We start from the raw sequence: 24,560 nt of genomic DNA on the forward strand, positions 1-24,560 counted from the left end.
GATTGACCACAAATTCTCAATGGGATTAAGGTCTGGGGAGTTTCCTGGCCATGGACCCAAAATGTTGATGTTTTGTTCCCCGAGCCACTTAGTTATCACTTTTGCCTTATGGCAAGGTGCTTCATCATGCTGGAAAAGGCATTGTTCGTCACCAAACTGTTCCTGGATGGTTGGGAGAAGTTGCTCTCATAGGATGTGTTGGTACCATTCTTTATTCATGGCTGTGTTCTTAGGCAAAATTGTGAGTGAGCCCACTCCCTTGGCTGAGAAGCAACCCCACACATGAATGGTCTCAGGATGCTTTACTGTTGGCATGACACAGGACTGACAGCAGCGCTCACCTTGTCTTCTCCGGACAAGCTTTTTTCCAGATGCCCCAAACAATCGGAAAAGGGACTCAGAAAAGCAGTCCAATCCCAGTACCTTTTGCAGAATATCAGTCTGTCCCTGATGTTTTTCCTGGAGAGAAGTGGCTTCTTCGCTGCCCTTTATGACACCAGAACATCCTCCAAAAGATTTTGCCTCACTGTGCGTGCAGATGCACTCACACCTGCCTGCTGCCATTCCTGAGCGAGCTTTGTACTGGTGGTGCCCCAATCCCGCAGCTGAATCAACTTTAGGAGACTGTCCTGGCGCTTGCTGGACTTTCTTGGGCACCCTGAAGCCTTCTTCACAACAATTGAACCGCTCTTCTTGAAGTTCTTGATGATCCGATAAATGGTTGATTTAGATGCAATCTTACTGGCAGCAATATCTTTGCCTGTGAAGCTCTTTTTGTGCAAAGCAATGATGGCGGAATGTGTTTCCTTGCAGGTAACTATGGTTGACAGAGGAAGAACAATGATTCCAAGCACCACCCTCCTTTTGAAGCTTCCAGTCTGTTATTCAAACACACTCAGCATGACAGAGTGATCTCCAGCCTTGTCCTCGTCAATACTCACACCTGTGTTAATGAGAGAATCACTGACATGATGTCAGCTGGTCCTTTTGTGGCAGGACTCAAATGCAGTGGAAATGTTTTTGGGGGATTCAGTCCATTTGCATGGCAAAGGAGGGACTTTGCAATTAATTGCAATTCATCTGATCACTCTTCATAACATTCTGGAGTATATGCAAATTGACATCATACAAACTGAGGCAGCAGACTTTGAAAATTAATATTTGTGTCATTCTCAAAACTGTTGGCCACAACTGTACTGCAGACCCACTCTGCTCACCTTCATCAGAAAATTGTCATCATACATTCAGTAAAAGTGTCATGATTTGAGATATAGCACAAAACAGATATAATTCACCCGAAATAGTAATTGACATGACAGACGTCTACCTTACATTTAAGTCACTTCATTGCTCTATAATCAAATTCTGATGTTTTGATTAATCATCTACACCTACAGCCACAGTAAGTGGGAAATTAGATTCATTTGTACTTTGAACTATCCCTTTAATGTCCAGAAAACAAATCTGAAACTGCATGCCAACTAAAAACTCTACCCAACATCTAGCTGTATCTAGTAGAGTGTCAATGTCTGGAGCTCTTAGACCTTCGAATTGACGCTTCCTACATCATCTTGTTTGTCCGCTGTAAGTCAGCCAAATGCCCCACCTCAGTGTTCTGGTGAAATATGGCTGCCCCCCCAGGTAAGGGCTACACATTGGGAGTAGTGGAAAGGGTAAGTTACCCCCATAAAGCAATGAATTTGAGAAAGGCGCAACACAACCAGGCAAATCATTATCATCAATCAGCGACACTGAGCCAGGTGAACAGAGAGGTGGTGGGTGCGAGCGAAGGTCCGGAGGCAGCGGGGGCAGGAGTACGGTCTCTCCCCAGTGTGGGTCCTCATGTGAGTTTTAAGGTGGCCGACCAAGCGAAAGCTCTTGTCACACTCCTGGCAGGGAAAGGGCCGTGAGCCATTGTGGATCCTCATGTGTTTGCCCAGATCCCCTGAAGAGGTATAACAGCCGTGGCAGACAGAACATTCATACGGCTTCTCTCCAGTGTGGGTGCGTATGTGTTTTGTGAGATCTCCAGACTGAGCAAAGCTCTTGCTGCACTCCGAACAGACATATGGTCTCTCCCCTGTGTGAGTGCGTTGGTGGTTCTTCAGGTGTTCCAGTCGAATGAACTGCTTGCTGCACACTGTGCAGTGGTAAGGCCTCTCGCCGGTGTGTGAGCGCATGTGTGTCTTCAACGCCCCAATGTCTATCACCTTCAGGCCACACTCCCCACACTGGTGGCCTTTCTCATTGTTGTGGATCTTTAGGTGAAGCCTCAGGTTTCTCTTGATAGAGAAGTCTTTACCACACTCTGTGCAGTGAAAGGGTTTCTCCCCCGTGTGAGAGCGTAGGTGAATGGTCAGACTAGACTTGTATCCAAACTGCCGGTCACAGTGGGAGCAGGAGTACTGCTTTTTGCCAGAATGAGTGGTCATGTGACTCCTGAGACCCTTCATACGGGCAAAATCCTTCCCGCATTCCTGGCATTTGAATGCCTTGACTCCAGAGTGTATCAGCAGGTGTTTGCGTAAACTGCCGCTCTCCGCAAACCTTTTGCCACACTCTTTGCAGGCATAAGGCTTCTCTCCGGTGTGAATTCGCATGTGAATGTTCAGGCTCTGTGGACTACAGAGGATCTTGCCACACTCTGAGCAATGGAAGCCGACTTCAAGACAGACCACAGGCTTAATGTCCTGAGGTTCAGTGCCCTCTGGTTCGTGACACTGGTGAGGTCCCAGTCCCCAACAATTCTTGAAGCTCTTCCCACAGTCGGCACAACTGAGGTGTCCATTAGTGCTGATCACAGCCATTTTGTGTGAAAGCTCACAGTGGTTTTGCAGACTGCCCAGGTATCTGAATCTGCGGGCACACTGTGGGCAGGTGTAGAGTTTCACCGAAACCCTGTGGGGACGGGCAGGTTTCCGGGGAGTGGCTGAAGGGTGGATCTGGAGGGTGTGGATGCTAAGCAGCCGTGGGGTTTGGAACATGAGGCTACAGTGGAGGCAGCTGTGTGTTGGGAGCGTCTCTGTTCCACTGCTCTTTGAAAAACTGCTTCTCAACATGGCCAGATACTCCTTCTGGTGGTTCCACTTGATGTGCTTCTCCAGGAAGGAATGGTTGGTGAAGGAGATGGTGCAGTATGTGCAAGGAAAGAACTGAGGAGAAGAGACTGAGGGAGAGTGGTGGAAATAGGGGTAGAAAAAGACAGAGAATAATAGATGAGTTGTTATTCTTGACTTGACTCTTTTTGTTATTATTGCTATTGACTGACGTACTGCATAGTTGAGGGAGCTAGCACGTAAGCATTTCACTGCACCTTTTACCTGCTGTAAACTGTGTATGTGATGAATCAAATGTGATTTGATTTACAGAAGAGGGACATAAACTAAAATAAGAAACATTTCAAAAGTAAACAAGAGTAGTCCTATATTTTCACGATGAATCTTAAATTCAAAGTCAATATAACCATTTAACCTAGTCAGTCAATATCAAATAACCATTTAGCCTAGTCAGTCATTTATCAAATATTTCCCAAATTTTAAGATGACACTGATTTTAAGGGTGGGTGTGTATGCGTACCTCTGTTGCTGTCAGTATCCCTCCCGTCTTCGGTGTCCTCATCTGTGTCTTCTTCACCCACATTCTCCTCCTTCATGAAACACACTTGAGTTTCCCTCTTAACCACTACCTTATGTATTTCAGAATCAGAATCATACTCTGCTTTTACCTCTACTGTTCCTTGGCTAATGTAAACGGAATCTGTTTCAGTCTTGGTTATGACGGTTCCAGAATCCTTGTGGAGTGCTCTAGAATCAAAGCAATGACTCTGTACTTCAAAGTCTGCTGGTTCCTCTTTAATTTGGATGGAGTTGGAAGTTACCCCTTTAGTGTTGGGAGAGGGAGCTTGGCTAATGTCTGGTTCTTCTCTTTTGCAGTTAACATCATCTAACTGTGTTTCACACTCTGTTTTGATGGGGTCTCGGTGTTTAGACCTCATGATTTTGTGTTGCTTTTTCACAGATTTGTTCTTCATCTTGTTGACAAGAGTGTTTCTGGTTAGGTCAACACCTTCACATTACAATCTGTGGAGAAAAGACAAGGTTTGATTGAACATCACCCTATTATGATCCCTGGTAGAGAGCTATCGGGGATCATAATAACCCATCCAACAATGTAAAAAGTAAGAAACCCCAACTCTGTATTAGCTATGCTGAAGTCTAGCTTAGTAACACTCAATAGCCTACTACTTCATAGCCCTTCATAACACAGCATTATCATAATTACCTGCGGAGTAACTTTTGGTTACAACCTACCTAGATTTTTACGTCGACGTTGGTAACCTATTTAGGCTTGCATAGTTGTAGCAAGACAGCTAAACGTGTATGTTAGCTAACGCACCCTTGCTACTTTGTATGATTGTCACCCACCAAATGTAACTCTTGATTATGAAGACAACCACGAGAGGAAAAAGTTGTTTATCGTATAAATACTCACGGATAAATACATAAAAAAGCAAGCTAGCAAAGTTTTGAAAATAGCTTAGCTAGCTACCTTCTTTCTGATTGTTGTCACCGGAAATAGAGACGGAAGAGAAAGCGAGACCCACTCCCTAATTGTTCTGGTTCATATAGTCAATGAACTAAACTGACCAGACCAAACTGCTAATGCATTGGAGAGCCACCACGTTAAGCAGACCGGAACATACCATTTTATTTCAATGATCAACGGCCTGAGCGGGACCTCTTCCTTTATCCACCATCTTTAACCGGAAAGCTGAAGCATTTCCTGGATTGTTAGTCATGAACCCTGACCAATCAGGCAAAGATCCCTGGATCATGTGCAAAGATTTAGCGCCTGTGACGAATTGACTGATGGAACAGGGAACATTAAAGGAACATTCATTCTCGCCAAAAAGTATCTGCCATAGAGAATGATAGAGACCTCTAGTGGCCAAAAGAGAATTAGCATGGGCAGCACTATTGAGGGATTCCACAATTTTAATGTAGCCAACTGGGTGGGACTTCCAACTTCATTAGATGATCCTCCTGGAGACCATGTTGCAGTCATGTCCAACCAGGCCATCAGGAGGAGTCAGCCAATTGTGGAGAAGAAAATTGACTACCTAAAAATGGAAAGGGGTTCCACTAGATGTTGGAACATTGCTGCTGGGACTTGCTTCCATTCAACCACAAGAACATTAGTGAGTTCGGGCACTGATGTTGGGTGATTAGGCTTGGCTCGCAGTTGGCATTCCAATTCATCCCAAAGGTGTTCGATGGGGTTGAGGTCAGGGCTCTGTGCAGGTAAGTCAAGTTCTTCCACGCCAATCTCGACAAATAATTTCTGTTTGGACCTCTCTTTGTGCACGGGGTCATTGCCATGCTAAAGAAGGAAAGGGCCTTCCCCAAACTGCTGCCACGAAGTTGGAAGCACACAATCATCTAGAATGTCATTGTATGCAGTAGTGTTAAGCTTTCCCTTCACTGGAACTAAAGGGCCTAGCACGAACCATGAAAAACAGCCCTAGACCATTATTCCTCATCCACCAAACTTTACAGTTGGCACTATGCAGTCGGGCAGGTAGGGTTCTCCTTGTATCCACCAAAACCAGATTCTTCGATCGGACTGCCAGATGGACTCTGAAGCATATCCACTAGTTCAGAGTCCAATGGCAGTGGGCTTTACACCACTCCAGGTGACGCTTGGCATTGCACATGGTAATCTTAGGCTTGTGTGTGGCTGCTCGACCATGGAAACCCATTTTACGAAGCTCCCGACAAAGTTATTGTGCTGAGGCTGCTTCCAGAGGCAGTTTGGAGTGTTGCAACCGAGGATAGGTGATTTTTATACACTATGTGCTTCAGCACTGGGCAGTCCAATTCTTTGAGCTTGTGTGACCTACCACTTTGCGGCTGAGCCGTTGTTTCTCCTAGACATTTCCACTTCACAACAACAGCACTTAGTTGACCAGGGACAGAAATCTGACGAACTGACTTGTTGGAAAAGTGGCATCCTATGACAGTACCACGTTGAAAGTCACTGAGCTCTTCAGTATGGGTCATTGTACTGCCAATGTTTGTCTATGGAGATTGCATGGCTGTGTGCTCAAGTTTTCTTTACACCTGGCAGCAACAGGTGAAGCTGAAATAGTCAAATCCACTAATTTGAAGGGGTGTCCACATACGTTTGGTGTACTTTTGGTATCAGTTTTGTAGCAGTTGCGCTCTTCGCATTTTCTAGCTTTATCAAAGCAGTACTTACTGAAATAATGTTGTCAAAGATGAAATGTGTCCATTGGATTAGCAAGATGATGGTTATTGAAGCCAATGTATAAACTACAGCAGAGGCCGGTGGGAGGAGCTATTGGAGGACGGGCTCATTGTAATGGCTGGAATGGAGAAAATAGCATAGGAACCCTACTCTAATTGGTAGAGACCATCACTGCCAAGATGTGGGAATGATAATGTAACCTACATGCTTGGCCCAATCACCTTCAATAAAATGAATGTGTATGATTATTAGCAAGTAAAACATGGCGGAATATCAAAACCAGTGCAGGCCATTGATGGCATATGGATTGACACAAATCAGTTATGACAGGATGTTCTACAGCTGTTGAAGTGAACACTGAATAATTAATTTTAAAGTAATGTCTAATGTGCAATTACCAAACAGCAAACATGTCCTCTTTCACATACTTCATTTACAGCAATCAGTCACTTTTGTCATCCCCAGGCAGTAAGTCGGGCATATACAACCATCTGTGCATCACTTTTCCCTTGTTAATCAACTACAAAAATGTTATAAGTGCAGGAAGAGTAGCTAATGGGGATCCATAATAACTACAAAATACAACACAAAATCAAGAACCATGCGCAACTTAACAGTTCAAATAAGTCTTTGGGTGCAGGGTCCAAAAGGCATGTAAACTGAAAAAGGAAAACCGGCATTCACCAAAATAGTCGAAGTTTTAATGTTCTTTAGCAGCAGCAGCAGCGGTCAGTTTGTTTGACATCATTCGATGACACTGACAGCTTTAGTCAACGCAGACTGCAGTGCATGAGAAGGGTTGAGGTCTCCAGAGGAAGAATGAGAGGTTGTGGACATGTGCACATGCTTACAAACAGGACCTACACTCTGCTTTTAAGATATCATTGGCATCATGGGACCTTATACTCCCTTGCAGTAGTTCAGGGAGTTTCCACCATCCAGTCTCAATCACTGTTGGAAACAAATCAATTCATAACACAGTTGGGCCGAAAAACAAATACTATTTACGTAAATATAAAATCTATTACATATATAGGTGCAATAAAAAAAGAAAAAACTTAGCACAATTGTTTTTATTAATATGTTACCTTGAATATAAAGTCCATTCTTCTCATAGTCTGGTTGGCAAACTGGTCAATGACCCTCTCATACCAGTGAGGATTCTTCTGCAATGATTTAAGAATTCTCCTTTCTATGGATAGGATTGCCAGGTTCTTGAGTCGCTCATGTCCCATGGTGTTCCTTGTGTAGCTTTTCAGCCTCTTCAGACGAGAGAATCTGCTCTCCACGCCCGCTGACGTTGCCCCTATAGTTGCAACTAGGCACATGAACCGGTACACCTCAGGCATCACTTCATTCAATCCACACCCCCTTGAAATGCAAGATTCTGTCACACAGTTTTCGACTGTTCCCTTGAAGCTCCTCACCACAGTAGAACACTTGCAGCTCACCCATAGCTCTGGGACAGGCTTTCCATTGCATTTGCAGTGAATTCACTCTGGAATGACTCAAATTTCTCATGATCTAACAACTCCATGTATCTCCTGCTGTCCAGGCTTTGGAACCTCTGTGCTATTTGTGTCTTGATGTTGTCATGGATTGAATCGTACAGTGATTTGTACATCTGCATTACATCCTGCGTGCCCTGCCTTTGCTTCCTTCTGTGCATCAACTCTGGATCATCTGTCATGTTCGAAGCCTTCTGATATATAGCACTAAATTCTTCTTCAGATTTGTGCTCCTCTATCTTGAGCATAAGATTCTCAATCCTCCTCTTACAAAATTCTACATCCATGGCATTCTGTTGCACACTGTCAAAAACCACATCTGTGCAAGCAAATATATATTCAAAAGTGAGAAGTAAAAAAATAAAATGAAAATCTTCCAGCTGTGTCTTGAACCCATTTGCATTGAAAATCGTGTCATCGTCCATGTTAGGATGCTCTGTGATACCTGTGAATGTGTCCAATAGATGCTCAAAGTTTTTTGCCACTGTGTTAACGACTCTGGACGTGAAATTCCAATGTGTTGGTACATTTTTTGGCAAACTTGCACAAGCGACCTTTTCTAGCAGCATTCTATTGGTGGACTTACAAAAAAAAGTTGCGAAGCCACCCAGTGTGGCAAAGAAAACCTTGGTCTTGGGCATAGACTTCACGCTCTGGCTTAATACGGAGTTGAGGGGATGTGCATAGCAATGCACAAAGGTGGCGCTCGGCGCTACAGCTCTTACTTTTGCTTGCAGACCATTTAAATCAGAAGCCATTACAGCAGCGCCATCATATGTTTGAGCGACTAGTTTCTCCACAAAGTTAAACTATGACATCTCCGAATTCACTAGATCAAACACAGACTGTATCTCGCCCAGCTGACACATCAAAGTAGCCCAAGAAACGCTCCTGGACACACCCCCGATCATCCACATACCTGACAATGACAGACAACTGCGAAAAGTCTGTAGTTTCATCCATTTGCCATGAGAAAAATGGAGCAGCGTCAACTTCGCTTTTAATCTCACTTTTAATTGATGATGCGATAGCAGTTATCAAGTCATTCTGAATTGTTCTTGACATTCCAGTGAACACAGTTGAAGATTCCATATGCTGAGCAAGTAAAGCATCATACCGCGCGATTACCTCTGCCAATTCCCTGTAGTTGCCTTTGTTAGCGGAACTTTCCGTCTCATCGTGCCCCCTAAAAGCCAACTCTTGCATGCCTAAGTATGCAATGCTGTCAATGAAGCGTTTGAGAACATCCCTGTTTCTTCTGACCTTCTCGTTGTGTTGCGCAGCTTGAATACGCAGGCCTTCATTGAGTGAATGATTGGCATGATGACTCGGGTGTCCCAAAAGCTTGAGTTTCGCGTAGGAGTTGAGATGCTCCCGGCATTCGTCATGCCGTTTAGCTGAAAGGTCAATGTTCTTCAGGTCACTGAACCCCCCTTTAGCCCAAGGCTCAAACGTTCCAAAGAGCAGACAAGGCCAGCAATACAAGCGGCTTGATGAAAGACTACCTGTTAGCCATTGATACTTTTTATACCAGTTGGTATTGAACGCCCTCCTCACTTTGTCATCCTTCCTTATGTACTTGATTTCAGGCAGAGGTCGACCCTCTGTTTTAATTCGCACCTTTTCTGTGGACTCCAAAGAATGAAATGGGGTCTTCAACAAAAAATCCACAATGTTGTCAGAATTCACGACCTGGCAGGTGTGGACAAGTAGCTGCTGTGGTGTGTGGAACATGCAACTGCAGTGGGGGCAGCTGTGTGAGGGAGAGTACATTAGAGTTTCTGTCTTAACCACTCTGATTTCAGAATCATCCTCAGTCTTAATTTCCACAGTTCCTTGGCTAATGTAAACAGAATCTGTTTCAGTCTTGGTTTTGATGGTTCCAGAATCCTGGTGGAGTGCTCTAGAATCCAAGTGATAATTTGATCTAATTCCGTTATGTTCCTCACTTGTTTCATGCACTTCAAAGTCTGTTTCCTCCTCTTTGATTTGGATGATGTTGAAAGTAAACCCAATACTGCTGAGAGAGTGGGCTTGGCCAATGTCTGAATCTTCTCTAATGGAGTCAACATCATCTGACTGTGTTTCACAATCTGTTTTGATGGAGTCTCGATGACTCCTAGTCATCTTGGTTTTATTGCGTTGCTTTTTCCCAGGTTTGATCTTAATCTTGTTGATTGGTTATTGTCTAGGTCTTCCTCTTCATTTGCATTCTGTGGAAAAAAAATACTTGATTTGAATAAAACACCAGGTCAGGAATCATGACAATCATCCCATCCAACACTACAAAGTAAAACAACAAGCAAAGGAAAGCATTTCATTACAACATGCATTTTTTCATAGCTTATCAATGGGTGAATAAATAGCTAGCAAGACAGTAGCCCAATATTGGACAAAAGGAGCCTAACGTTACTCCGTAGTCCAAGGACCTTACATCTTTTTTTGGGGCGAATTAGCTCTGCAAGCCAAAACAGCCAAATACTCCAAAATGTGAATCGATTCTCAATTGCGGTATGGATCTAGAAACATAAATCGTTCTACTTTCATCTCACAAATGTAAAATACACACTTACAGTAAGCTGATTAGCACAGGTAGTTGACCGTCTTCCGGAAACAAGCGCTGAAATATGGCCGTGTGGGGAACCCTAACCCTATAAAAAGGTGTATCAATTTAACCTTTGGTTTAAAAAAAAAGATTTCTCGCCAATATAAAAGATTAGGTCCTTATGCTTCCAAAACCGTACAAGTGATTTGTGTCAAATGTTCAGGCCGAGCATCACTGCTCTTAAAAGAAAAACTGCCCCCTAGAGAAGACACCATAGTCCAACTACTCATTTTATGTGTAATGCAGAGCCATATACAGTGCATTCATAAAAGTATTCACACCCCTTTACCTTTTCCACATTTTGTTGTGTTACAGCCTAAATTTTAAATTGAGATTTTGTGTCAATGTTCTACACACAATACCCCACAATGTCTAAGTGGAATTTGATTTGTAGATATTATTAATAAAACATTAAAAGCTGAAAAGTCTTGAGTCAATTAGTATTCAGCTCCTTTGTTATTGCAAGCCTAAATAAGTTTAGGAGCAAAAATATGGTTAACAAACCACATAAGTTGCATGGACTCATTCCGTGTTCAATAATAGTAGTTGAATAACTATTCCATCTCTGTACCCCACACATACAGGTTATTTGTTAAGGTCCCTCAATTGAGTAATGCATTTCAAGTACAGATTCAACCACAAAGACCAGCAAGGTTTTCCAATGCCTCGCTAAGAAGGGCACCGATTGGTAGATGTGTACAAATAAAAAGAGCAGATGCTGAATATCCCTTTGAGCATGGTGAAGTTATTAATTAGTCTTTGGAAGGTGTATCAATACACCCAGTCGATACAAAGATACAGGCATTCTTACAAACTCAGTTGCCAGAGAGGAAGTTAGCTGCTCAGGGATTTCACCATGAGGCCAATGACTTCAAAACAGCTACTGAGTTTAATGTATGGATCAACAACATTGTAGCTACTCCACAATACTAACCTAAATGACAGAGTGAAAAGAATGAAGCCTGTACAGAATAAAAAATATTCCAAAACATGCACCCTGTTTGCAACAAAGAACTTAAGTAATACTGCAAAAAATGTGACAAAGAAATATACTTTTTATCCTGAATAGAAGGCATTTGGGACAAACCCAACACAACACATCACGGGAGTACCACTCTTCATGTTTTCAAGCATGGTGGTGGCTGCATCATGTTATGGGTATGCCTGTCATTGGCAAGGACTAGCAATTTTTGGTGGGATATTAAGAAAACAGAATACAGCTATAAGCACAGGCAAAAATCATAGAGGAGAACCTGGTTCAGACTGCTTTTTAACAGACATTAGGAGATCAATGCATCTTTCAGCAGGACAATAACCTAAAACACAAGGCCTAATATACACTGGAGTTGCTTACCAAGACAACATTGAATGTTCCGGAGTGGCCTAGTTAGTTTTGAAAATCTATGGCAAGATTTGAAAATGTCTAGCATTGATAAATAATTAACCTTTTTTAAGAATAATGGGCAAATATTGTTCAATCCAGGTATGCAAAGCGCTCAGAGGCTTACCCAAAAAGACTCACAGCTGTAATCACCGCCAAAGGTGCTTCGACAAAGTACTGACTTAGGGAAGTGAATATTCATGTAAATGAGATATTTCTGTAGTAAAATTTAAATACATGTACAAAAATGTCTAAAAACACATTTTCACTTTGTCATTATAAGGTATTGCATGTATTGGTGCGTAAGGAAATTAAAGGGGCAGTGGGGTAGCCTAGTGGTTAGAGCGTTGGACTAGTAACCGGAAGGTTGCAAGTTCAAACCCCCGAGCTGACCAGGTACAAATCTGTCGTTGTGCCCCTGAACAGGCAGTTAACCTACTGTTCCTAGGCGGTCATTGAAAATAAGAATTTGTTCATAACTGACTTGCCTAGTTAAATTAAATTTTTAAAAAATAAATAAAAAACATTTATTCCATTTTCAATTCAGGCTGTAACGCAATAAATAAGTCTCAGGGGTATGAATACTTTCTGAAGGCACACATACATATGGCTCAGGTGTAATGTAATTGAACTGAAATGAGAGTCATGGTCAAAGGCTAGCAAGATACAGTGGGGAGAACAAGTATTTGATAACACTGCCAATTTTGCAGGTTTCCTACTTACAAAGCATGGAGATGTCTGTATTTTTTTTTATCATAGGTACACTTCAACTGTGAAAGACAGAATCTAAAAGAATCTAAAGACACTTGTCCACATACTCAATCAAACAGACTCCAACCTCTCCACAATGGCCAAGACCAGGGAGACGTGTAAGGACATCAGGGATAAAATTGTAGACCTGCACAAGGCTGGGATGGGCTACAGGACAATAGGCAAGCATCTTGGTGAGAAGGCAACAACTGTTGGCACAATTATTAGAAAATGGAAGAAGTTCAAGATGATGGTCAATCACCCTCGGTCTGAGGCTCCATGCAAGATCTCACCTTGTGGGGCATCAATGATCATGAGGAAGGTGAGGGATCAGCCCAGAACTACACGGCAGGACCTGGTCAGTGACCTGAAGAGAGCTGGGACCACAGTCTCAAAGAAAACCATTAGTTACACATTATAGATTTAATCATGGATTAAAATCCTGCAGCGCACGCAAGGTCCCCCTGCTCAAGCCAGAGCATGTCCAGGCCTGTCTGAAGTTTGCCAATGACCATCTGGATGATCCAGAGGAGGAATGGGAGAAGGTAATGTGGTCTGATGAGACAAAAATAGAGCTTTTTGGTCTAAACTCCACTCGCCGTGTTTGGAGGAAGAAGGAGGATGAGTACAACCCCAAGAACACCATCCCAACTGTGAAGCATGGAGGTGGAAACATTCTTTGGGGATGCTTTTCTGCAAAGGGGACAGGACGACCGTTGTAGTAGAGAAACAGTGAAGGTGTCCTAACACCCATAGAACCAAGCGGTCAAACGGGGAAATGGTTCAAACATTTGATAGCAGAATACATTTTACGTCATTAGGAGGTTAGTTAAATTAGCTAGATTGCATACCTTTCTGGGTCAGAAATGGACTATCTTCGCCTGGGTTACGTTAGCTAACAATATTAGCTAGATAGTAGATAATGTAAGCTACCTTCCTCCTTTTGACGACTAGATATCTCTCACCAAATACTGATTGTAAAGATACTAACCATGAGAGGAACAAGTTTCTGTTTCTCGTTCAAATACAAATAGAAAATGAAGTTTCGCTACACCGGAAGAATGTGTTTCCTTACAGAGGAAGAGGCGAATCGAGAGGCTTTACTCTCGTTAAAATTTGTCCGCGAGATAAATGTTTTGTTGTATGGAGGTCTATGAGAGTGTCGAATTACGTGAGGCTTTTTAAAATCAAATATAAGTTTCGTAATTTTTAGGTTGTTACAAATATACGGATATAAGTGGATGCACGTGGCATTACAGCAAGTAGGAGAAAAACGACTTAGTACTGCCTGTTGTGCCAAAGTATATCTGACCTCTCATTGGCTAGAATGGTCCCGACTGTCTTCCATAAATGAGGGAGGACATATATTTCAATTGTTAGAGCGGTCACATGACTATCTGGTCAACATAATAGACAAGCGTTTCCATTCCTGCGGTTAACATTTCACGGTACCTGACCAATCAAGCAATGACCTCTGGATTATGTGCAATAATTTAGAGGCTGTTTAAAAAACAAATATGTTTTACCTTTATTTAACTAGGCAAATCAGTTAAAGAACAAATTCTTATTTTCAATGACGGCCTACGAACAGTGGGTTAACTGCCTTGTTCAGGGGCAGAACGACAGATTTGTACCTTGTCAGCTCGGGGATTCAAACTTGCAACCTTTCGGTTACTAGTCCAACGCTCTAAACACTAGGCTACCCTGTCGCCCGGATTGGCGTGGATTCTTAAATAAATATTAATTCTCGCCAAAAGTATCAGTTTTGTATCAGCAATTTTTGTAACTTTGCCAGTTCTGACTCAAAACGGTGCAGCGGTTTAAGGCACTGCATCTCAGTGCAAGAGATGTCACTATTGTACCTGGTTCGAATCCAGGCTGTATCACATCCGGCTGTAATAGAGAATCCCATAGGGCAGAGAGCAATTGGCCCAGCGTCGTCCGGGTTTGGCCATCATTGTAAATAAGAAATTGTTCTTAACTGACTAGCCTAGTTAAATAAAGGTTACAATCAATGATGAATTGTCTTTGCATTAGCAAGAAGAGTTATTGTATGGATTATAAGCACCTGTTGTAAAGAGGATTGAGCATACCCTTTTATTTACTGTCCTGATTCTCCATAGGCAGACAGGTGGACTCCCACACTGACAATGTTGCCCTAGGTCTGGGATTTCAGAGACAAATAGCCTAAATTATTGAATCAATCCTCTTCAATAGCTTGCGTATTGTAATATGAAATGTACAACGTGCTGTAATATCAAAACCAGCCAGTGCAGGCCAATGACGGTTTACCAATAGAATACTGTGCGATTGAAATGTATGTGATATGGCTCTCTTATTTCAGCACAAAGAAAAAGCATACACAAAATACATCAGAACCAGACAACAGGCTATAGATGCCTTTATTGACATTACCACAACAGTCGGGCACAAAACCATCTTCTGTACATCACTGTTCCCTTATTAAATAACTACAACAAGAGTAAAAGAGTTGACTGTATATAAATAATCTAATCATTCAGCAACATCTAGGCAGGTGACCAGAGAGGTGGTGGGCGCGAGCAAAAGTACGATGGCAGCGGGGGCAGGAGTATGGTCTCTCACCAGTGTGGGTCCTCATGTGAGTTTTAAGGTGACCGACCATGCGGAAGCTTTTGTCACACTCCTGGCAGTGATATGGCCGTGAGTTATTGTGGATCCTCATGTGTTTGCCCAGATCCCCTGAAGAGGTATAACAGCCGTGGCAGACAGAACATTCATACGGCTTCTCTCCAGTGTGGGTGCGTATGTGTTTTGTGAGATCTCCAGACTGAGTGAAGCTTCTACCGCACTCAGTACAGGTGTATGGTTTCTCACCTGTGTGAGTGCGCTGGTGGTTCTTCAGGTGTGCGTGTCGGAAAAATGTCTTGTCACACACTGTGCAATGGAAAGGCCTCTCCCCAGTGTGTGTGCGCTGGTGGGTTTTCAACGCAGCAATGTTTATGAACTTCAGCCCACAAACCCCACAATGGTAGTTCCTTTCATTGCTGTGGATCTTCAGATGCAACTTCAGATAACCTTTATCTGCAAAATCTTTACCACACACAGTACATTTGAAAGGTCTCTCCCCTGAGTGTGTGCGCAGGTGAAGCTTCAAAGAATCACTGTATGCAAACCGCCTGTCACATTTAGGGCAGGATAAAGGCTTCTCGCCAGAGTGAACGGTCATGTGAACTCGGAGGTGCCACATCCGGGCAAAATCCTTTCCACAATCCTGGCATTTGAATGGCTTGACCCCCGAGTGTATCATCATGTGTTTGCAATGACTGCTGGCTTCTGAGAAGCTCTTGCCACACTCCTTACAGACGTAAGGCTTCTCGCCGGTGTGTGTGCGCATGTGAATGCGCAGATTCTGAGGACTAGAGCAGCTTTTGCCACACTCTGAGCAAGGCATGCCAATGTTCAGACAGACAGGGCCATTCTCAAGCTTAGTGTCCTCAGGCTTGTGACACTGGTGAGGCCCCAGTCCCCAGCAATTCTTGAAGCTCTTTCCACAGTCAGCGCAACTGAGGTATCCATCTGTGAAAGCGACAGACATTTTATGCCAAACCTTGCAGTGAGTATGCAGTCTGGCTATGTACTGGAAGCTGCGGGCACAATAGGGGCAGGGGTGGAGTTTTCTCAGAGAGGGAGAGGGGTGGGCCTGACGGGTGTGGACGTGTAGCTGCCGTGAGGTATGGAACATGCAGCTACAGTGGGGACAGCTGTGTGTGGGGGCATACACGGTTTTACTCGTTGAGACATGGCCTTTGAACAAAGCCAGGTACTGCTTATGGTGTTTGGTCTTCATGTGGTTCTCCAGGAAGTAACAGTCAGTGAAGGAGATGGTGCAGTGTGGACAAGGAAAGAACTGAGGAGAAGAGACTGAGACAGAGCAGTGGAAAGAAGGTAGAAAGAGGGAGAAGTGAGAGATGGGACAGAACATAGTTGTGTTTTCCTACATTTCCTCATTCAACAAAGCGCTTGAGTAAATATCTCTGCTAAATATACATTTCAAAGTTTGCTAAATTAATGTTCAGGTGATGTTCAAGTAATCCCATCCTCCATTTCAAATACAGTGTTGTGGGTGAACTGGATGTATGAACTATGCCTTACCGCCATCGGGCTCATCTGGGTTTTCCTCCTTCACCAAACACACTTTAGTGTCTCGCAGAAGAGTCTTAACCACCACCTTATGGATTAGAAAGATGAAGAAACCACAGTATGCATGAACCAAAAGTCAAAACACTCTTATCTAGTTACTAACTGTCACATGTTGGGAACTCTTCTTACATTAGACAATCTTGTTAGCATCACCATAGGACTCCTTGATATCTGGCTACACCCGGTCATTGGACTGGATGTATTTTGATGTTTGATGTGCTTCTTCTGGAAGGAAGGAACTGAACGGTTTTGTTCCTCTCCCATTCCCTGCTGTTCAAAGTCTGTTGGTTCCTCTTTGATTTGGATGGAGCTGATGCAAACCCCTTTAGTAATGTAGGGTGCTTGACTAATGTCTGGTTCTTCTCTATTGCAGTCAACATCATCTGACTGTGTTCCACACTCTGTTTTGATTAGGTCTCGATGGTGTTTAGTCCTCTTGGTTTTGTTGTGTTGCTTTTTCCCAGGTTTGTTCTTCATCTTGTTGACTGGAGTGCTTCTTCATTTGAATTCTGTGGGGAAAAGAGCAGGTTTTATTGAGCATCACCCTTAGAGAGCTATACCAAGCAGTGATCATATTAATAAACCATGCAACACTATAAGTCACAGGAAGGCCAAAAAGATCAAGGCCAACAACCACCCGAGCAACTGCATGTTCACCCCGCTATCATCCAGAATGCAAGGTCAGTACAGGTGCATCAAAGCTGGGCCCGAGACTGAAAAACAGCTTCTATCTCAAGGCCATCAGACTAGTACAGAGAGGCTGCCATATAGACTTGAAATCATTGGTCACTTTAATAAATGGAACACTAGTCACTTTAATAATGCTACTTTAACAATGTTTACATATCTTGCATTACTCATCTCATGTGTATATACTGTATTCTATACCATCTATTGCATCTTAGCCTATGCTGCTCTGACATTGCTCATCCATATATTTATACATTCTTACTCGATTCATTTACTTAAATGTGTGTGTATTACGTTTTTGTTGTGGAATTGTTAGATATTTTTTACTTGTTAGATATTGCTGCACTGTCAGAACTAGAAGAACAAGCATTTCGCTACACTCACAATAACATCTGCTAACCATGTATGTGTATGTGACTAATAAATTTTGATTTTAACAATCATCGGGTAATTTTTAAAACCACAAGTCTGTATGAACAATCAACGTAAATGTTAACGTTTTTAACAGTTAACCTACCAGTAATAATAGGCCTATAGACGGGTTGGTTGTTTAGCAACAAACCCCACGCCTGTACAACTAAGGCAAAACAGACGGGGTTGTCTTAAATTGCTGACAACATGTAAACTATATTTCGTCTCCAATGTTTATTGAACACATAAATACATTTGCACAATGAGAACTTGTCTCTCAAATACATCGTTACATTTCTTGGTTAGCTAGCTTGCGAATTTGAGTCATAATAGCATTGATGACGTGGCAACAGTAAAAACACTCCAAAACACGACATGGTATCAATAACAAGATAAAACTATATGAATCCAGCCATTAACGATTCCCCACACGGCAGCTTCTTGTCATTGTTGTTAGCTATTTGCTATCCAGAATCACAACACATGGAGTTATGCCACATTGAAGCATGCGCATCATTTTCGTGACGTTGTCAGCTAACCCTCAATATGACATTAGCATTCATGCTGCTACCAACCCCCTCCCTCAGACATAGCATAGCTCGTTATAGGATTATATTACAGGCAGCAAACTCTACTTACTGTTGCAGCCAACTAGATACTGTTTTGAGCTGCTAGTAGCCTAGTCTTTGTAAATGAGAACAACACAACGAAGGCCAATTACTTTGTATCTTGTAAATGCTCAACGACAGAATGGCACACAGCTTCACTTTCCTTTGTTGACGCCTTAAAACGCTGCACTTCCGGGCTATGTCCGCAACGTTCCTCCACATAAAGAACAAGGTCGTCACTAGTTACCACATTCACAAAGACATAAACCCCGCATTTAAAAAACAACAACATTATACCTCATTTAGCAGACACTCCTAAACAGTAGTGAATGCATACCTTTTTGTATTGTTCCCCCGTGGGAATCGAATGCACAACTCTGACGTTACAAGCACCAACCTCTACCAACTGAGCCACACGGAACCTATTCTACAATTTCAAAAAACAAACAAACGTGGTTTTAAACCTTAACCACAGTGCTAACCTTATTTCTGAACATATTTTGACTTTGTGAATTTGGTAACTAGTGGAAACCATAGAACAAGGAACCAAATATGGTGTGAAGAAGCCCAGTGGTCTAGACTGACCACTGAGATATAATAAGATTGAGCCTGATGACTTGCACAAAGTTCTTCCGCTGCTCTGTCGTTCGCTATGTACTTTAGTCGGAGACTCCCATAATTGAAGTAGTTTGTGGTGAAGATAGGCACGAGCATCAAAGTCAACAACATATTTTCAAACCATCGCTTTACCCAGGGAGAACTTCTGTCGTCATGAAGTGCTTGAGAGGCTACTTAATGATCATATCACCTCTACCTTACCTGTCACCCTAGACCCACTTCAATATGCTTATGTAACAGATGTATATCGTAATCTCCTTGCGTTGTTTTCTCCAAATAAATCACATCAGCCAGTGGTCCCAGTTGAGCATAATTTATTTCTGTTACTGTTGTTAAATGGGAAACAGCACGTTAGTTGTGCAGGGCTTAACGATATTGATGGGTGTCGATGGCAAAATCTGTAGCATGAAGACAACTGTGTTACCAGTGGGCTTATGTGACCATTACATGCCAAAGCAAATCCCAGAAAGCCCCTCAATCCCTAACAGGTACCATATACCCACACATGTATAAATCAGTAACGTACAGAAAACGTGTACACATTGTAAAATAGAAAACAGTATTCAGAACGTGACCTACCCCTTGCATCACATTTACATACTGGGAAGACTTGACGTTCGCGATCTCCCCCTATCTGCAAGCGGGTCCATACACAACACACCTTATTTTCATCAGAGTTGAACCAACCAATAAGAATGCTTGAACATTAAATACACATTTCTTTAGAGGCAAGTGGAAACATAACCAACCCTGTTACACTTACCACCCCAATATATCCACAGAGGATGCCATCGCACTGTCCTATCCCATCTGGACAAGAAGAATACCTATATCAGAATGCTGTTCATTGTCTCTAGCTCAGCCTTCAACAGCATGGTACCGTCAAAGCTCATCATTAAGCTCGGGGTGCAACTGGGCCCAGGACTTCATGACAGGCTGCTCCCAGCTGGTGAAGGAATGAAACAACACTTCCACTTCGCTAATCCTCAACACAGGGACCCCACAAGGGTGCATGCTCAGCCCCCTCCTGTTCTCGCTGTTCACTCATGACTGCGTGGCTACGCACCCCGACAACTCAATCATCAAGTTTGCATATGACACAACAGTAGTATGCCTGATTGCCAACAATGATGAGACAGCCGGCAGGGAGGTGAGGGCCCTGGCAGAGTGGTGCCAGGAAAATAACCTCATTGTCAACAAAATGAAGAAGCTGATCGTGTACTTCAGGAAACAGCAGAGGGAGCACACTCCGATCCACATCGAAGGGACAGCAGTAGAGAAGGTGGAAAGCTCCAAGTTCCCAGGCGTACACATCACTAACATTCTGAAATGGTCCACCCACACAGACAGTGTGATGAAGAAGGGGCAACAGCACCTCTTCAAACTCAGGAGGCTGAAGAAATTCAGCAGGGCCCCTAAGACCAATAGAAATCTTTACAGATGCACAAATGAGAGCCTCCTATCAGGCTGTATCACCACCTGTACGGCAACTGCACCACCCTAAACCGCAGGGCTCTCCAGAGGGTGGTACGGTCTGCCCAACACATCACCGGGGCACACTGCATGCCCTCCAGGACACCAACAGCACCCGATAACACAGGAAGGTCAAAAATTTAAAACGACATCAACCACCCGAGCCACCCAGCTATCATCCAGAGGGCGAGGTCAGTACAGGTGCATCAAAGCTGGGACCAAGAGACTGAAAAACAGCTTCTATCTCAAGACTGTTTTATTTTAAGGGATGGATCAGCATTTATATTGCAGATAGATTGTTGCTTCCATCAATGTAATTGTCTGCACCTTATATTTTGGGGGTAAATATATCCATATACAGTTGAAGTCAGAAGTTTACATACACCTTAGCCAAATACATTTAAACTCTGTTTTTCACCATTCCTGAAATTTAATCCTAGTAAACATTTCCTGTCTTAGGTCAGTAGGATCACCACTTTATTTTAAGAATGTAAAATGTCAGAATAGTAGTAGAGATAATGATTATTTCAGCTTTGATTTCTTTCATCACATTCCCAGTGGGTCAGAAGTTTACATACACTGAATTAGTATTTGGTAGCATTGCTTTCAAATTGTTTAACTTGGGTCAAATGTTTTGGGTAGCCTTCTACATGCTTCCCACATGCTTCCTTAAGCCATTTTGCCACAACTTTGGAAGTATGCTTGGGGTCATTGTCAATTTGAAAGATCCATTTGTGACCAAGCTTTAACTTCCTGACGGATGTATTGAGATGTTGCTTCAATATATCCACATAATTATCCTGCCTCATGATGCCATCTATTTTGTGAAGTGCACCAGTCCTGCAGCAAAGCACCCCCACAACATGATGCCACCCCCGTGCTTCACGGTTGGGATGGGGTTCTTCGGCTTGCAAGCCTCCCCCTTTTCCTCCAAACATAACGATGGTCATTATGGCCAAATAGTTATATATTTTTTTCATCAGACCAGAGGACATTTCTCCAAAAAGTACGATCTTTGTCCCCATGTGCAGTTGCAAACCGTAGTCTGGCTTTTTTATGGCGGTTTTGGAGCAGTGGCTTCTTCCTTGCTGAGCGGCCTTTCAGGTTATGTCTATATAGGACTCGTTTTACTGTGGATATAGATACTTTTGTACCTGTTTCCTCCAGCATCTTCACAAGTTCCTTTGCTGTTGTTCGGCGATTGATTTGCACTTTTCGCACCAAAGCACGTTCATCTCTAGGAGACAGAACACGTCTCCTTCCTGAGCAGTTTGATGGCTGCGTGGTCCCATGGTGTTTATACTTGCGTACTATTGTTTGTACAGATGAATGTGGTACCTTCAGGTGTTTGAAAATTGCTCCTAAGGATGACCCAGACTTGTGGAGGTATACAATTTTTTTCTGAGGTCTTCGCTGATTTCTTTTGATTTTCCCATGATGTCAGGCAGAGGCACTGAGTTTGATGGTAGGCCTTGAAATACATCTACAGGTACACCTCCAATTGACTCAAAGGATGTCAATTAGCCTATCAGAAGCTTCTAAAGCCATGACATCATTTTCAGGAATTTTTCAAGCTGTTTAAAGGGACAGTCAACTTAGTGTATGTAAACGTTTGACCCACTGGAATTGTGATACAGTGAATTAAAAGTGAAATAATCTGTCTGTAAACAATAGTTGGAAAAATGACTTGTGTCATGCACAAAGTAGACGTCCTACCCGACTTGCCAAAAGTCTGTTTGTTAGCAAGGAATTTGTGGAGTGGTTGAAAAACTAGTTTTAATGACTCTAACTGTATATGAACCTAACTGTATGTGAACCTAACTGTATGTAAACTCCGACTTCAACTATGTCGGAAAGAGTCAGTTATACATTTCTGTCCTAGTTATAAACAAGTTATCATCTAGTAGGCTTCACCACTTACCATAATAAGACACACATTTAAATGATATTAATCAAAATATATGTTGGCAAATGTAACATGATGATTGATTGTCTATATAGCTGTACCATCAGCTAATATGTACATTGCTACTAAGTAAACCTCCAATTGGTCCCCCCCTATTCCACCGGCTAAAATCCCTCCTTATCCTGAGTTGGGTTGTCATCCCAATGCCCGGCAGACCACCCTCGACCCCCCGGAACCCATAGCCCCGGAGAAACCGGGAACCATTCTTCGAAAACAGAACAGAAGTAGATCAACTGCCAAATGCATTTCCATCGCCCTCACCTCGATTTATATTATATATAATTAGCTGTTAATGTTTGTAGTAATGTAGGCAATTTATGCAAAGGATTTTTACATCTCACCAGTCTCGCCATTACCAAAATTACATTATGGCAAGCAATTATTACATTAGCAAACAACTATTGTGAATCTTCCTATATTGTCCCTAACATCTTTTACTCCCTTGCAACAGTTGTGGGATACACACACACACACACTCATACACACTCAACCCCTTTCCCCCACAACAACCATAGACTCAGATTCTCAACAGTTGCACCATCCAGAGCCCAACTCCAAAAAGGTCTTGATTTACAAATGCATATACAGTTGCAGCTGTATGAGAAGGCCTGCAAAACTGTTAAAAAAAGGTCAGAAATGGGGAGATTTGATTGTCATGTCCTAGATGATGGAGGTCAGATATACCCCACAGACCACATTCCCAAGCCGTCTACCACCCGACTACTCAACCCTGCACCTTAGAGGCTGCTGCCCTAAATACATAGACATGGAATCACTGGTCACTTTAATAATGGAACACTTGTCACCTTAATAATGTTTACATACTGCTTTACTCATCTCAAACGTATTTACCCTATTCTATTCTACTATATTTTAGTTAATGCCACTCCGACATTGCTCGTGCTAATATTTATACATTTCTTAATTCCATTATTTTACTTTTAGATTTGTGCATTGTTGTGAATTGTTAGATATTAATTCACTGTTGGAGCTCGGAACACAAGCATTTCGCTACACCCGCAATAACATCTGTTAAATATACTCTACCGTTCAAAAGTTTGGGTTCACTTAGAAATGTCTTTGTTTTGAAAGAAAAACACATTTTTTTCGTCCATTAAAATAACATTACATTGATCTGAAATACAGTGTAGACATTATTAATGTTGTAAATGACTATTGTAGCTGGAAACGGCTGATTTTTAATGAATATCTACATAGGTGTACAGAGGCCCATTATCAGCATCCATGACTCCTGTGTTCCAATGGCACGTTGTGTTAGCTAATCCAAGTTTATAATTTTAAAAGGTTAATTGATCATTAAAAAAAACATTTTGTAAGTATGTTAGCACAGCTGAAAACTGTAGTGCTGATTAAAGAAGCAATAAAACTTTCAGTCTTTAGACTAGTTGAGTATCTGGAGCATCAGAAATTGTGGGTTCGATTACAGACTCAAAATGGCCAGAAACAAATAACTGTCCACTGAAACTCGTCAGTCTATTCATGTTCTGAGAAATGAAGGCTATTCCATGCGAGAAATTGCCAAGAAACTGAAGATTTCGTACAACGCTGTGTACTACAGCCTTCACAGAATATCGCAAACGGCCTCTAACCAGAATAGAAAGAGGAGTGGGAGGCCCCGGTTCTACACTCATTTAAACTCCTTACTTGTTTGAAACAACGAACAAACGCCACCTGCTGGAGAAAGACCGAGTTTCTGCGAGTTATGCCTTCCTCTTCCTTTTTGTTAATCAGTGGTCTCACGCCGAGGCAGCTCGGTTCCAAATCGAATGCAATCTACTTTCAGCAGGTGCAAAACACGACTACACGCTTGCCTGGGCAAGATTGATCGAACCCCCTCATTGAAAACGACATAAATGAACTATTTTGAGTTCATTATAAATGGGCACGTTCGACATTGCAGCCGACTTTAAAGGCAAGTCGAGACTGACTTATCTACAAATCACCTTGCATCATTAACCCTTTAACAAGCACACCAATATATATATATATATATATATATATATATATATATATATATATATATATATATATATATGAGTCTAATGCACTGTTGGCAGATTGTCAGCTTCTTCAACTACAA

General features: G+C 42.4%; 3 protein-coding genes across 15 annotated transcripts; all 3 read right to left on the bottom strand.

Moving 5' to 3' along the window:
* Positions 1–1,055: 1,055 nt before the first annotated feature.
* LOC123998060 (gastrula zinc finger protein XlCGF57.1-like) lies at positions 1,056–4,802 on the bottom strand. Of its 6 annotated transcripts, XM_046302905.1 has the most exons (4): positions 4,703–4,802; positions 3,725–4,079; positions 3,577–3,646; positions 1,056–3,166 (listed from the first exon to the last, which is right to left on the bottom strand). In XM_046302905.1, the coding sequence occupies exons 2-4, from the start codon at positions 4,028–4,030 to the stop codon at positions 1,743–1,745; spliced, it is 1,800 nt and encodes a 599-aa protein (XP_046158861.1). In that variant the 5' UTR covers positions 4,031–4,079; positions 4,703–4,802; the 3' UTR covers positions 1,056–1,742. The 6 variants fall into 6 exon arrangements, with proteins under 6 accessions (XP_046158861.1, XP_046158856.1, XP_046158858.1 ...); XM_046302900.1 differs by having other exon boundaries at positions 3,577–4,079; XM_046302902.1 differs by lacking the exon at positions 4,703–4,802 and adding an exon at positions 4,549–4,631 and having other exon boundaries at positions 3,577–4,079.
* A 1,878-nt stretch (positions 4,803–6,680) lies between these two features.
* LOC123998064 lies at positions 6,681–14,746 on the bottom strand. 3 transcript variants are annotated; one of them, XM_046302916.1, is made up of 4 exons: positions 12,580–12,629; positions 10,349–10,426; positions 7,356–9,988; positions 6,681–7,218 (listed from the first exon to the last, which is right to left on the bottom strand). In XM_046302916.1, exon 3 carries the CDS (start codon positions 9,900–9,902, stop codon positions 8,610–8,612), a length of 1,293 nt encoding a protein of 430 aa, XP_046158872.1. In that variant the 5' UTR covers positions 9,903–9,988; positions 10,349–10,426; positions 12,580–12,629; the 3' UTR covers positions 6,681–7,218; positions 7,356–8,609. The 3 variants fall into 3 exon arrangements, with proteins under 3 accessions (XP_046158872.1, XP_046158873.1, XP_046158871.1); XM_046302917.1 differs by lacking the exons at positions 10,349–10,426; positions 12,580–12,629 and adding an exon at positions 13,503–14,746; XM_046302915.1 differs by lacking the exon at positions 12,580–12,629 and having other exon boundaries at positions 10,349–12,175.
* Positions 14,747–14,879: 133 nt separating this feature from the next.
* Positions 14,880–19,618, bottom strand: LOC123998061 (zinc finger protein 501-like). 6 transcript variants are annotated; one of them, XM_046302910.1, is made up of 4 exons: positions 19,600–19,618; positions 16,823–17,202; positions 16,646–16,721; positions 14,880–16,414 (listed from the first exon to the last, which is right to left on the bottom strand). In XM_046302910.1, exons 2-4 carry the CDS (start codon positions 17,168–17,170, stop codon positions 15,030–15,032), a joined length of 1,809 nt encoding a protein of 602 aa, XP_046158866.1. In that variant the 5' UTR covers positions 17,171–17,202; positions 19,600–19,618; the 3' UTR covers positions 14,880–15,029. The 6 variants fall into 6 exon arrangements, with proteins under 6 accessions (XP_046158866.1, XP_046158864.1, XP_046158863.1 ...); XM_046302908.1 differs by lacking the exon at positions 19,600–19,618 and adding an exon at positions 18,740–19,128; XM_046302907.1 differs by lacking the exon at positions 19,600–19,618 and adding an exon at positions 18,516–18,707.
* Positions 19,619–24,560: the final 4,942 nt, after the last annotated feature.

Source organism: Oncorhynchus gorbuscha, linkage group LG15, assembly GCF_021184085.1.
Source record: "Oncorhynchus gorbuscha isolate QuinsamMale2020 ecotype Even-year linkage group LG15, OgorEven_v1.0, whole genome shotgun sequence".
In the NCBI taxonomy this organism is placed as follows: domain Eukaryota; kingdom Metazoa; phylum Chordata; class Actinopteri; order Salmoniformes; family Salmonidae; genus Oncorhynchus; species Oncorhynchus gorbuscha.

Coding starts and splice junctions, on each gene's coding strand:
- LOC123998064 (XM_046302917.1), bottom strand. CDS start 9,902: ATGACTAGGAGTCATCGAGACTCCATCAAAACAGATTGTGAAACACAG.
- LOC123998060 (XM_046302900.1), bottom strand. CDS start 4,030: ATGAAGAACAAATCTGTGAAAAAGCAACACAAAATCATGAGGTCTAAA. Junction 3,167..3,576: donor GGATACTGACAGCAACAGAG/GTACGCATACAC, acceptor ACTCTCCCTCAG/TCTCTTCTCCTCAGTTCTTT.
- LOC123998061 (XM_046302910.1), bottom strand. CDS start 17,170: ATGAAGAACAAACCTGGGAAAAAGCAACACAACAAAACCAAGAGGACT. Junction 16,722..16,822: donor TGCTAACAAGATTGTCTAAT/GTAAGAAGAGTT, acceptor CTAATCCATAAG/GTGGTGGTTAAGACTCTTCT. Junction 16,415..16,645: donor CCCAGATGAGCCCGATGGCG/GTAAGGCATAGT, acceptor GCTCTGTCTCAG/TCTCTTCTCCTCAGTTCTTT.